Source organism: Schistocerca nitens, chromosome 1, assembly GCF_023898315.1.
Source record: "Schistocerca nitens isolate TAMUIC-IGC-003100 chromosome 1, iqSchNite1.1, whole genome shotgun sequence".
Lineage (NCBI taxonomy): Eukaryota > Metazoa > Arthropoda > Insecta > Orthoptera > Acrididae > Schistocerca > Schistocerca nitens.
In genome coordinates, this window is record NC_064614.1 from 1,165,044,401 (window position 1) to 1,165,057,654 (window position 13,254).

At 42.2% G+C, this 13,254-nt stretch overlaps 1 protein-coding gene across 1 annotated transcript in view; it reads right to left on the reverse strand.

Moving 5' to 3' along the window:
- Nucleotides 1-2,773: 2,773 nt before the first annotated feature.
- The window catches only part of LOC126232929 (uncharacterized), an 87,726-nt gene continuing 77,245 nt past the window's right edge, over nt 2,774-13,254 (reverse strand). The window contains exon 3 of the mRNA XM_049942829.1: nt 2,774-2,956. Coding sequence (XP_049798786.1) covers nt 2,774-2,956 — 183 coding nt within the window. The remainder of the gene's footprint in view (nt 2,957-13,254) is intronic.

The following is a 13,254-nucleotide window of genomic DNA, read 5'->3' on the forward strand; positions in this document are numbered from 1 at the left end:
TTAAATATGCTTTGTACTTCCCGTAAGAAAGCATGACGAAATATTTTAATCTGATACCTCGTGGCATTAATCCATGGAAGTAGTAGGTCCCCTGAGAACAGAAAAAGTTCTGTAATTACACGACACAAATTTCCTGACTCATTCAAAATTTTGAGACGTATTAAAACTCCATGTAGGAGTATTTAATGACGAGAAGAGAAGTGCTACAGTCGAAGCAGAAAAATTCGCATACGTTCCTCATCCAGAGTCCAACAGGAAAGCGGGAAACCAGGTGCCTCAGTCCTCATTCCTCCTCCCTCATCAAAAATGTAGGCATCAGAACATATTCGAGCTCTTTTAACACAGAACATTGTAATTCCTTTTCCCGGTTCCTCTTTATAGTTAAGCTTTCATACTCAGCATCTCCCTCTGACTGCTGCTGTCTTTTTTATGCCTCTTTCCCACCGCATTCTTATTCTCTTTTTCATTGACAGTTTATCCCACTGCCAGTGCCCCTCTCTCACTTACACTGTCTCCTTTTGCCGGTTTCTTTCCACTTCCATTGTCTTCACCACACCTCAACAGCTAAAAAATTCCGGGGCTCCAACTTACTTCTCTCGTATTTCCATGTGGTTAAAATTTCGGTCTAAAATGCTCCCTCTCCTATACCAAAGTGTTAAAATTCGCCGGTCTGTCAGGGCGCAGACCCTCCAAGGCTATGTATGATGTCCACTCATCTGTGTTTTTCAGCTACACTGACTCCTATCTCTTTTACTCCCACTGTTTCTATCTCTTTCTCTTTTACTTCCACTGTCTCTCACTGCCCATCAACATCTTCTCTCTCTCTCTCTCTTTGACTTGCACTGCAATCCATATCTATTTTCGAAACTTCCTGGCAGAATAAAACTGTGTGCCGGACCGAGACTCGAACTCGGGACCTTTTCCTTTCGCTGGCAAGTGCTCTACCAACTGAGCTACCCAAGTACGATCACGCCCCGTCGTCACAGATCTACTCCTGCCAGTACCTCGTCTCCTACCTTCCAAACTTTATAGAAGCTCTCCTGCGAGGGTTTCAGGCTTTACCGTTCGTTCAAAACAAAGCACTGTCACTTAGCTGATAATGTCTCGAGTAAAGTATTACATGTATGATACGGGTTCAGTCACGTATGCAATATATCACTATCGAAAGCTGTATTCCCAAATGTTATTCTCAAACCATTTTAGAAGCACCTCGAAAGCGCTAGAAAGGATTATGTACGCAGAAAGCATAACAAACCATTTTCAAATTACTAAAGTAACGCTTAATTTATGTTTCGATGTGCTCTCTGAGAGAACTTGCTCTTTTTCAATTCATTAATCAGAATATATAAAATAAAAATGGAAAAAGAAAACAAATTTTGAACTGATTTTGACTGCGCCTTGTCAAAAACATTTGACTGAGCAGGCCATAGCACTCCCGGTCTTCCATCATCTCTACTTCAAAGGATGCAGAGTGATGCATTAAGAGACCCAGGATACGTCCTGAACTATACAGCATCTGGAGAATGGGTAACATTCAGCAGAGGTGAACCACAGAGATCTGCATTGGGTACACACTTATTCTTGCTGCAAAGAATGTTCCGTCATTATATACGCAAGAAACAGAAACGGTTATCTCCGACAATACAAGTATTATAATCGAGTCTAGAGAAAAAAACTCACTATCCGCAAAGTAAACAAAATTTTTCTCTCAACTTAATAAAAATTGTCAGTAAAGAGAATGTCACATAAGTTAGATAAATACAGCACATGCAATTTTGTATGTAGAAGACCTGACCTTGCCCTTAGAATTTAATACATGAGGGTAAATCAGTAACTAGAAGAGACTGTTCTTAATTCGTAAGTATTTAAATTGACAAAGACCTGTACTGGAAGTTACTTGCTGCAGACCTGCTTAATCGTCTAAGCTATGGAAGTTATAAGTTACAGTTAAAGAATAATACTACTTACAAAAACATAAAACTAGAAGGAGAAATGTCTTACACTACCTATCACTCAGCCTTATTATAACACAGAAGGGAGTAAAGTATTCCACAGCAAAAATCTTTCATCACCTGCCCAGTAACGTAAAGAAGTCAACAGATTATAAAATTAGCTTCAGACACAAACTTAAATTACATCTGTTTGAAAAATTCTTCTCTCTCTCTCTCTCTCTCTCTCTCTGCGCGCGCACGCGCGTGTGTGTGTGTGTGGGGGGGGGGGGTGTTTGTATGTGTGTGTGTATGCATATGAGAGAGAGAGAGAGAGATAAACAGAATGCAAAAAATTGTGAATATCCTAAGACAATAATGTACGTCGTCAGCATGTTCTCGTGGTCTTCAATGAGAAAATGTAAAACAATTATAAATATTATAATTATAAATATATGTTATATAATGACTTCATGGCTAGAGGGCGCACTTATGAATCACAGGGAGTTAAAATAATTACACTAAACTCGCATGACTAGATTTTGTTACGTTGAATTCAAGACAGGTGACACGAACTTCAGATGGTACAAACAGGCTCTGAGTGAAAGTGCTTTTTTCTGTTGGTATCCCTTCTCTACTTTAAAGTTGTCACCAACAATTTAGTAATTTGTATTTGTTTGTGACGCAAGTGGCATACTGGAGTTACTTAGTCCTCGTACAATTCCACAAAGTATACTATTAAATAAAATTACGTGCAGCTTTTCTATATGTGATAGTATGCTACATTCTATGAAATAATATGTTGCTTCCCTCATATTTTTCAAGCTTGTGTAAAGACTCTCAGTTCAGTGTACTGCTGTAATACTTGCCGGAGACACTGGCTTCTGTTTGATACCTATTTTCTCAAAAGTATATTCAAAGACATTGGGCAAGTTAGTCTTCAGGTATTCGAATGGTTTGGAGAATTGCAGGCGGTAGTCAAAATTCCATCCACCAGTACTGCCCCATTTGTATGTCGTCACCTCCATCTGCAACAATAACACAGCAAATCATCAGAGAATGTTACATGAACACTTTCTGGAAGTAGGCCACTACGAGACAGTTTTCGAGAAAATTTAGTGGAATCGTGTAGAACAATTGGTGTGCTTCCAAACGTACAACAGTTTGTGTGAAATCAAAAAGAAAGTAGTGGATTTCCAGGTGTTGTATCTGTCACTTAGCGATCAGAAATGATTTCTATTTCAATCATACATTTTTAACCATTGCAAAGAAGATTGTACACTATTCTGCAATTTCTATTATTTCTAGGCATTCATCAGAATGATAAAGTTGGAATGATAATTACCAGATTTCGAGCTCGAAGTTGCAGAGAAAACCTATTTTACTCTGTATAGATATACAATTCAATAATATAAAGCCCCTCCCCAACTGACAGCAGCATTTGTTAAATGCCTAAAGAAAAAAAGATCTATTGACTTCGTACTGCAGGAGATGATAAGGGGTAGCGTTATTTCTGCAGGTACAGAGCTCAGGGAAATGGAGAACGGTTGTATTATACATCATTCAATAATATCCAACAGGTCGATTACATATGAGTCAGCTCGTATATAGAAAGAAGTTTAAGCGAAATAAAACAGATGACTAAATTCGACAATAATGTCTATTTAATCAATATTAGACTGTAACAATACCAGAAATTTTGTATTATATACAAATGTATTACTTTTCGTAATCCTTGCAAAAATTTGCAGAACGAACCGTTGAGCAATAAAAATGTTCTTTAAGCTAACGTACAGGTCACACACATCACATGTATAGCATTTGCGATGTACTTTTAAAGAAATTTCGTCATTTCTTTGATTCTTTCCGTTTTATTACATACAAATACATCATATCTTATTGTTAGATGCTTTAATACCGTACTAGAATTATAGACATTTCAATGGTTACCGCTCTAAAGTCCAACATGTATTGTTTGTTAGGATTGGGGAGAATTTCGTACGTCGATGAGGTTAACATTACAGGGAAACAGCTGCCTAAGCAGTCTGCCACTGTGTCAGCGTAAGATATTTACCAGGATATATTTCACACATTCTTTTGAGTCCTTTAATACATGTTCCGCTAAGCCTTCTCATACAGTACTACTTCTAATTATTTATTTCTGTCAACCTTCACCATTTTGCATGTGGGTATCTGAACATGACTGTCTGAGAGATGATTAAGTTTCCGATATAGAATGTCATTTTTCATTAGGAATGTTCGTATAAAAATACCAGCTGAACACCTGGGACTGATGCCCTCAGAAGTTAATTCCCATAGTGTTCAGAGCCATTTCAACCATTTGAACTCCTGGAATCACCCAGTTACGTGTTTATTACAGTTCTATTACTCCATGTCCTCTTTCTTCCTCTCTCTGTTGAGCTCTTCCTTCGCCTTCACTGTGCCCATACCCCCGGCCCCTCCCTGTATCCAACTGCTACTCCCATGTCTCTCTCTCTGCCTGCCCCCCCCCCCTCCCCCAATCTGTTCATGTGTTACCGCCCCATCTCTCTGACCATTTGCTTCTCCCCCTCTATCGATACTTGCTTTCCGCTCCTCCCATATCTTCCTCCCTTCTCTAAGTACAGCTCCTCCTGCCCCTCTGTCTCCTCCTCAACCCACCTCTAGTCAAAATCCTCCTGTCCGTCTCTCTGTCCATTATCTCCTCTGTTTCTCTGTCCATCTCCTCCTCTTTCCTTTCACTCTCCATCTCCTCCTCCCCCTCTCTCTAGCCTACTCCTCCTCCACAGTCTTCATCCAACTCCTTCCTTTCTCTGTCCACCACCCCATTACCCTCTCTCTACCCTTCATCTCCCTTTATCCATATTCCCCTCACCTTCTCACTGACCATCTCCGCCTCGCCCATATCTATGATCATCTTCCAGCTTTCCCCTCTCTTTCTGGCCATCTCTTCCACCCCCTTTTCTTTGAACGTTATCCCCACATTATTCCTGCCCAGATAGTAAGTTTGGCTCATTCAGTCCAAGGGGTTAGCAGCAAAAATTTTTACCTGCAGCTTTGCCTGCATCCTTAAATGTCACATATTTAACAAACTTAAAACATGCAGGGTGACCCAAAAATCCGTTAACATTCGAAAATTCAATATTTCATGGAATAACGCATGTGGGGATGTAATAGTTGATACATAAGCTTGAAATGACGTGGGGTCTCATTGAAACCAAGAAAAGTGCGCATGATGACCAACAGACGGCGCTTCATATGATGCAAAAGAAGTTCAATAAGTCACCTGTCGTTCATTAAGAATACCTGTAGTCGAAGAACAAAGTTGTGAACAGCACTGTACAACATATCCATTAAGTATGGTGAGAGACTGCCGTCGGATGTTGTCTGCTGGCATCCCTAACGAGGTTGACCGATCGCTGTAGACTTGAGGCCTCAGGTAATCCCACTATCAATAATCATACGGATTGAGGTTTGGGGAACTGGGAGACCAAGCACGATGGAAGTTGCGACTCAGCACGCGATCCCCGCCAAACGACGTGAGCAAGATGTGTTTCATATGTGTATCAATAAGGGATGCCCCAGCCTGCATAAATGTCGTATCTTCCAGCTAGCCTTTATCAGCCTATCTAAGGATGACGCAATTTTACAACATACTGGCGTACCTCGCACACATCACGCTGACATTTAAAAGTAACATCACACATTTCCTAGAAGAAAAAGGGTCCGATCACCATTTATGTGGTAAATCCACACCACAGCGTAACTTTCTCGTCACTCAGTGGGTTTCCATGACAATTCTAGGATTTTCCGTCGCCCGGATTCTATAATTCTGATTGTTGCCTGACCCTCGGTGTATGAAAGAGGTTTCGCCGGTCCATTACATGTCAGACTACCAATCGTCAACGTCCCCCTTTTCTTGAAGCGTTCACATCGCAAATACTCGCTGCTTCACAAAATAGTTGGCTAAAGAGTTCATGATGACGCTAGATTTTGTACGAATAGCAGTGGATGATATGCCTCAGTGTTCTCCAAACAGTAGTGCGTGGAATGCCGATGTTAATCCACTAGAGTCTCCACTTCTTTCTGATCGAGCAGCAGTAGTGACTGCGTCTGATCGCCCGTTACGGAGCCGATCGTCTTAACAGCTCGAATCCTCGAGCTTCTTGATCATTTTCTTCGCTACGACACTTCTCATGCGAGCTTTACCAGTTCGAAAATCTTCTTATGGCGATAGAATTATAAAGCTCCAGTTGCGTATTCTCCATTCTGATAGTAAACCTTCACTAACAGTTCCTTTTCTGGTGAGGTCAACATGTCGCATTTGCTGGCACGTCTGACCCCCTCTCTCACTACAGCTTATATTATACACGCATTTCTTGCGGTGTCACTGACATGTTACTCTGCAGCGCCATGCGTTGGCCGGTTTTAGCACTCGTCTTCAGTTTTAATAAAACCTCATGTCATTTTACGCATGTGTGACAAGTTTCACCACTCTACCTAAGTTATTCCATAAATTTGTGCACTTTCAAATTAACGGACTTTCTGGTCACTCTGTATATGTACACATATTTCACATATATTTAACATATTTCATTATATATTTATACATATATTTCACTCATATCTCTAACGAATTTTACCATGCAGTTTCGTTTGAATGCAGCTCAAGGTTTATGGCTTCACATCTTCAGAACAGTGTGTCGGACAACGACAGTATTTTCCAGATTAAGTCCTGTGGCACTTGTGGACGCTGTCTGTGAAATGTTCCGTGAATCGAGTGAGTGGTAAAGCAGTAACAAATCGAATTATCAGCATGATTGGGAAATTTTTGATTTATCTCAGTGTTAATGACTTCATATATACTGAACTATGTGTTATTTTGCAGTTATGTTGAGTGGTATATGTGAAAATAGTGTTGGCAATAGAGTTGTTGGTCAAGAAACAAGAAATTAAAAGCTCATGCCAGATGAAGCAGTTTTACTGCATGAATAAAATAATGTACACGCGATAAACTTTTTTTCCTTTCATAAGTTTTTTGGGGGACGAGTGAGCGAGAAAACATCTCGGAAAGGTTTGAAGGTATGTACAATGATTGTTTAAAGTCAGCGAGTGCACCCATTCTCAAATGATGGCTGAATATAATCTGGCTATTCATAAGTTATGAATTATGCTTCTTTTACACCCCCTCCCCGATCCCACAGCTTTGAGAGACAAGAGGTTGTTAAGCACACAGTGGTTCTTCATAGTCTGTAATGGATATGTGTAAGAAGTTTGAATAAAACTGATACAGTGGTTTAGAAGGACATGTGTACACGCACATATACATACATACAGTTTTATAATACACTCTAAGACAAAGAAAAGGACGCTCCAGGTACCACAAAGGAATTATTCGAATAGGAGGGAAATCGGTAGATGTTATTTACATGTACAGAAATACAAACAATAGCTATTTGACAATAAATGTATAATTTATTCAACAGAACGTGTTTCACAAATTGAAAAAGTCAGTAATGCGTTGGTCCACCTCTGGACTTTGTGAATTCAGTTATTCGGTATGGCATCGATTGATAGAGTTGTTGGGTGTCCTGCTGAGGGATATGGTCCCAGATTCTGTTCGACTGACTCGTTAAATCGTCAAAACCGTGAAATGGTTGGAGGCCCCTGAACGTAATGTTCCAGACGTTCTCATTTGAGGAGAGACACGACGACCTTGCTGGGCAAGGAAGGGTCTGGCAAGCACTGAGAAAAGAAGTAGATACTCTCACTGTGTGCGCGAGGGCATTATCTCGTTAATATGTAGGCACTGGATAACTTTCCATGAAGAGCGACAAAACGGGACGTAGAAAGTCGTCGACGTACCGCTGCGCTGTAATAGTGTAGCGCGTGACAACCGAAGAGGTCCTGCTGTGAAAACAAATGACATCCTAGACCATCACTCCTGGTTGTCGGGTCATATGGAGCGCGACAGTAAGGCTGGTATCCCACTACTGTGTGGGGCTTCTCCAGGGACGTCTTCGGGCTGGAGTCTCAGTGACTGGAGCAGAATTGTCTTCAGTGACTGATTGCCTCTGTCGATATCTTTTATGGCACAGTAGGTCAACTTGAAGAACAGATAGCTTCAGCTGTGCTGACCCCGTTAACTAGCGACTGGACAGTGTTGGGATACCAACCTGATTGTTGCCTATGATATGGTCCGACAATAAGGAATGATGGTCTGAGGTGGCAACCCTTCCATAGCAGGACCTGTTGGGCTGTCACTGGCGGCATACTTACAGCTAATCGGTACGTAGACGATATTCTACGCCCTGTTCTATTGCCCCACTAGCAGTCCATACTAGGCTTATGTTTCAGCAAAATAATGCCCGACCCCACATGGCTAGAGCTTCTATTGCTTTTCTTCATGCTTGCTAAACCCTATTTGGGCTGTCAAGGTTGCTAGATCTTTCCCCAACTGAGATCGTTTGGAACATTATGAGCATGGACCTCCAAACACCTAAGGATTTTGACGATCTACCACGTCTTTAGGACAATTTAGCGAGAAATCGCTCAGGAGGACATCCAACAAACGTATCAGTGTTAGGGAAGCTGAATAACTGCTTGCAGAAGGGCCACAGGCGGACCAGTGCATCTGTGAAGCTCTTTTTCTTGAATTAATCAACAATTTTTTTTCTGAAATTGGAATCATTTGGTTATTTGTATATGTGCGACGTATCAATTTATGTCCTATTCGGATATCCTTCTTCGTTTCTTTTTTGTCTGGCTTCTCTTTTTCCGTTTTCCAAGAGATATGCTGCTGCTGACAAATCTGGTTTCGTATTACTGCGGCCAGTTAGATGATATGTTATAGCAACGGACTCTAGTATAACGCTGGATTGCATGAATTCTAGAAAGTTTAACCTCTGTTTAGTGTTACCTCACTGTGTTTGCGACAATAACTGCATATCCAATTATCGCAGCCCAGCCAACAGATTCACACGGAATGAATTACTGTGAAGCGTGTCTACATGAGCCTCTTCATCATTTTGTTTAACATTTATCTGGCCACAAGGTATATTACCTTTATTTTATCAAACATCTTACTAAGAATTTTGGTAATTATCGGAGTCCCACGCGCATATTCAGTTATTCAATACATCTACTTGCAATATGTTAGTATATACATCCTTTCCTCCTCTCATTTAATGAATGAAAAGCGTGAATGAGAGTGTAGAAGATAAATTTTATTATCTAGTCTGCTACGTGGCAGAATAGCCAACCCTATAAAACAGGTATCAGGTAGCAAAGAGATTTCTGTTCGCCTTGGACAAAGCTCTTGTAGAGTTTGGCACCACACAGTAGGGAGCCGTCTGGTGGTGGTTAGTGTTTAACGTCCCGTCGACAACGAGGTCATTAGAGACGGAGCGCAAGCTCGGGTTAGGGAAGGATTGGGAAGGAAATCGGCCGTGCCCTTTCAAAGGAACCATCCCAACATTTGCCTGAAACGATTTAGGGAAATCACGGAAAACCTAAATCAGGATGGCCGGAGACGGGATTGAACCGTCGTCCTCCCGAATGCGAGTCCAGTGTGCTAACCACTGCGCCACCTCGCTCGGTAGCCCTCTGGGCACTTCCGGAAGAATGGAACGCGTGGGATCCAAAAGAATTCCCTTGACAGTGTTCTGGGAGACGCGAGACGAGCGAATCCAACTAAGTGTAAGTGTGTTGATTCAGTATCTTATTTTTGTAGATTTCAGCTAAAGTCAAAATTACCGTCTTGCTCTCATCGCTTATCGCCCCTTTAGAGGTATACGGAATTTTCCTTGCTAATTTCGGAACATTATGAGCAGTTGCATTTAGCCACGCATGCAAGCCATTGTTCTGCTCTACCTCTGTTCAGACATGTGGAGTCGTGATGCATCTTCTTAGTTCAGTCTGATTTACTTCGTTGTTGATCTCGCGAGAGTACAGATTTCTGAAACTTCGCTAATTTAGATTTCAGTTCGTTGTCTAGTTTCCATGTGTCTTTGTCGTCTCGGTTCATGTTAAATACGGATCTGACAGCCTTAAATTCGCAGATCGTGTCTCACAGTAACACACCTCTTCAATTAGCTTCACTATTCTGAATTCTAGCACTCATTTTACCCAGAATTTGCGTATGTGACGATCACGTGTTCGAGGTTTATGAGACTCGGTAAAGGTCATTTTTACTCAATCTCCTGGTAAAACTTCCAAATTAGTTTCAGAACCTCTTCTATGGTGCAACTAATAAGAATCTATTTTTATCGGTGAATTCTTGTTCACTTCCTTTGTGCATTCAAGCCTAGGGAACGACCGTTTCCCAACCACTATCATACTAGTGAAGTTTTTCATTACTCTTATATTTGTCCTGAATTTCTATTACATTGTCGCCGATGAAAGATTCCTCTGGCACTCCCATAATTAATAATTAATGACAAATTGTAGTGGGTTCACCAAGACGCAGTTGTAAATGTTTCTTTGTAGTTCAGCCGAGAGTGTTATGGAGAACAGCAACCATCACTCATTTATTAGTTGTTTAGCTTATTGTTTTGTTCAGCTGTCCTTGAATACAGGTGATGTTTTTGCCAGAGCGCATGCTTACGTATTCCCACGCAGACGTCGGTTTTAGTCCTCCTGCTATCCATTCTGCAACAGATAAATATGGCCAATTTATTTATTTAATATTTATTTAACTGTCTTAATTATGCAGAACACACAGCTGTGGTACTGACGCTCTGCCGCTGTCGACAAATTTTGTGGCTGCGTCGTTAATGAATGTATCGAGAATCATGTAAGGGATCCGTCGACAAGTCGTGATTGCAGCTTCAGGCATATTAGGCAATGATAGCCCGATTTCTGATTAAGAAGACGAACGAGATAAGCTGCTCTCATGGCGGGGAATCTGCGGCGCACATCTCCACCACGAACTGAGCACGAATACAGCTAGCCGTAGGGCTGGGGAGAGCAGGCGTGTAGTGCAAGACCGCCACGCATACGACTGCGGAAAGCATGTGTGGTCCACTCTTCAAGCTGACCAGCTGTCTCACAAATAAGTTTCAACGGAGAACACAGGACACTGCGCAGCTTTGGTGTTCTTATACATCGAACTTGTCTTCGATAAATTATGGTAAAATGACCTACACCACAAGCTTGCTACCATGGGCCTACGAACCAAAACGGTCACAATAATTAAACTGCAAAACACAAATCATACATACAGTGTTGATGTCGATGACCAAAAGAATCCTGCACAACTCAGGAAGCAGTCTCCCAAGATACTATAGTGTCCGTTTTACTTCGTTCATTATATGTAGCACATTTAGCCAATTGACAACGAACAGCACACTGGACTAGCTCTGGAGGACGACGGTTCAATCCCGCGTCCGGCCATTCTGATTTAGGTTTTCCGTGATTTCCCTAAATCGTTCCTGGCTAATGCCGAAATGGTTCCTTTGAAAGGGCACGGCCGACTTCCTTCCCCGTCCTTCCTTAATGCGATGAGACCGATGACCTCGCTGTCTGGTCTCCTCCACCAAACAACCAATCCAAACCACCAACGAACGCAGCGCCGTTATCCTTAGAAGCGATAGAAATAGCAAACGGCAGCTGGGAATTGGCCTCGATCTCGTAAAAACTTGAAAAATGCCCTCAGGGGCGCAGCATTCGTTAGCTGGGAACAGGCTTGGCGACCTGGAATTCCTCAGCTGGTACTGGTGAGCGCCGCCAGTACTCTGTCACCATAAGCTCTGGAAGTGCTTCAGCGACCAGGATGCAGCACATTGGTGGAACGTCTGGTGTCACAGGGAATGTGGACCTTGGCATAACCGCACAGATAGCGACCATGGTAAAACTTCTATAAAAAAACTTCAGTCTGAAGATGTGCTGTCGGTGAGAAGCAAGGCTGTTACGATGGAACATTCATTAGCGGCCAACCTTGTGGGGAGCTGCCGCATCACAGATGTATAAGGCTTAGCTAGGCACCTGCTGCTCTATCCGGGTTGACCACCTAGTTGCTCATGGGACCAAGTTCGACACTTTGAAATTTTCCGCTTCTCCGAGGGCAATGAGTGGACCCTTAGTAGGTACCAACAAGCTTGTTACGTCCAGAAGGGTTTAGAGGGAATTTCATGTACGTTAATATCTGTTTAGGTATTGCATAATGGGACACTGTTGGTTGAAACCCTGAGTTCCCAACAAAAGAAAAACCTACAGAAACCAACCAAAATCCGTGGTGAATGTGTCACGGAAACTGAACTCCATGACACCTTCAAATACAGTGTTGTGATGTGCAGGGATATGGTGGACATTCCCAAAAACGAATGTAAAGTTGAATGGGTCCAAGAAGGAAGCGTTGACTTCCAAAACCTAATGAAAAATGTGGATGTGGATCTAGTTAATTGAGGCTCGCTTATACTTACTTTTAACAGTACAAAATTTCCAGAGCATGTCAAAACAGGTTTCCCTAACCTAAGCATGCGGCCATGTGTCCCCAACCTCATGCGCTGTTTCAAATGCCAGCGTTTTTGGCGTACTACTTTTGTGTGTCCGGGAGAGGCCACTTGTGACAGATATGGTGAGGCTGCCCACGAAGGAGTCGCTTGTTCACCTCCTTTGAAGTGTGTGAATTGCTATGGGATCACCCTGCCAAGGGTAGGGACTGCAGAGTATGTCTTGACGAATGGAAGATGTAAGAGCTTGAATGGTGAGGCGAAAAATATTTATGAAATCACGCTGCTTTCAACATTCGCTACCCGTTTTGCTCCTGCTCTTGAACCGCCTGTTCAGACGGAGGTTGCTGGTGTCAGCACTACAGTCTACACTTTTATGTCTCCAGCCTTGTCATCAAATACGGATTGTCTATGAATCCTTCGTACTCGGTTTGCTAGACAATCAAATCGAACAAGTCATGTTAATGAGTTTTATTGCAAAATTAAAAGAGACAATACTTAACTTTTCAATCACACTGATGTGTCGCAAGCAAAGGGCGACATACAAAATAAGCAACTTTCTTCATCATAAAAAATTCCAAGCCTGTGCTACTTAGGTAGTACAAGCAAAGTAACTAGTGTCGATGCTGCTATAGAACTCGCTAATCTTGAAACTACTGTTCAACTGGAGCGTCAACAGTCGGTCGCGACGCTTACGTCCTCTTCACGTAGGGGCCGCTGCTGTTGCGTTGTCGTCCTGGGGAGGGGTCTGTCTGTGTGCCATTGGCTGACATCTTCTCACAGCCATCTCTTCTCTATCGTTCCCGACTGGCGTGCCGGTGCTTCACTGTACACTGCAGCATAAACAGCATAAGAAGGTCTTTGACAGCCTGCAG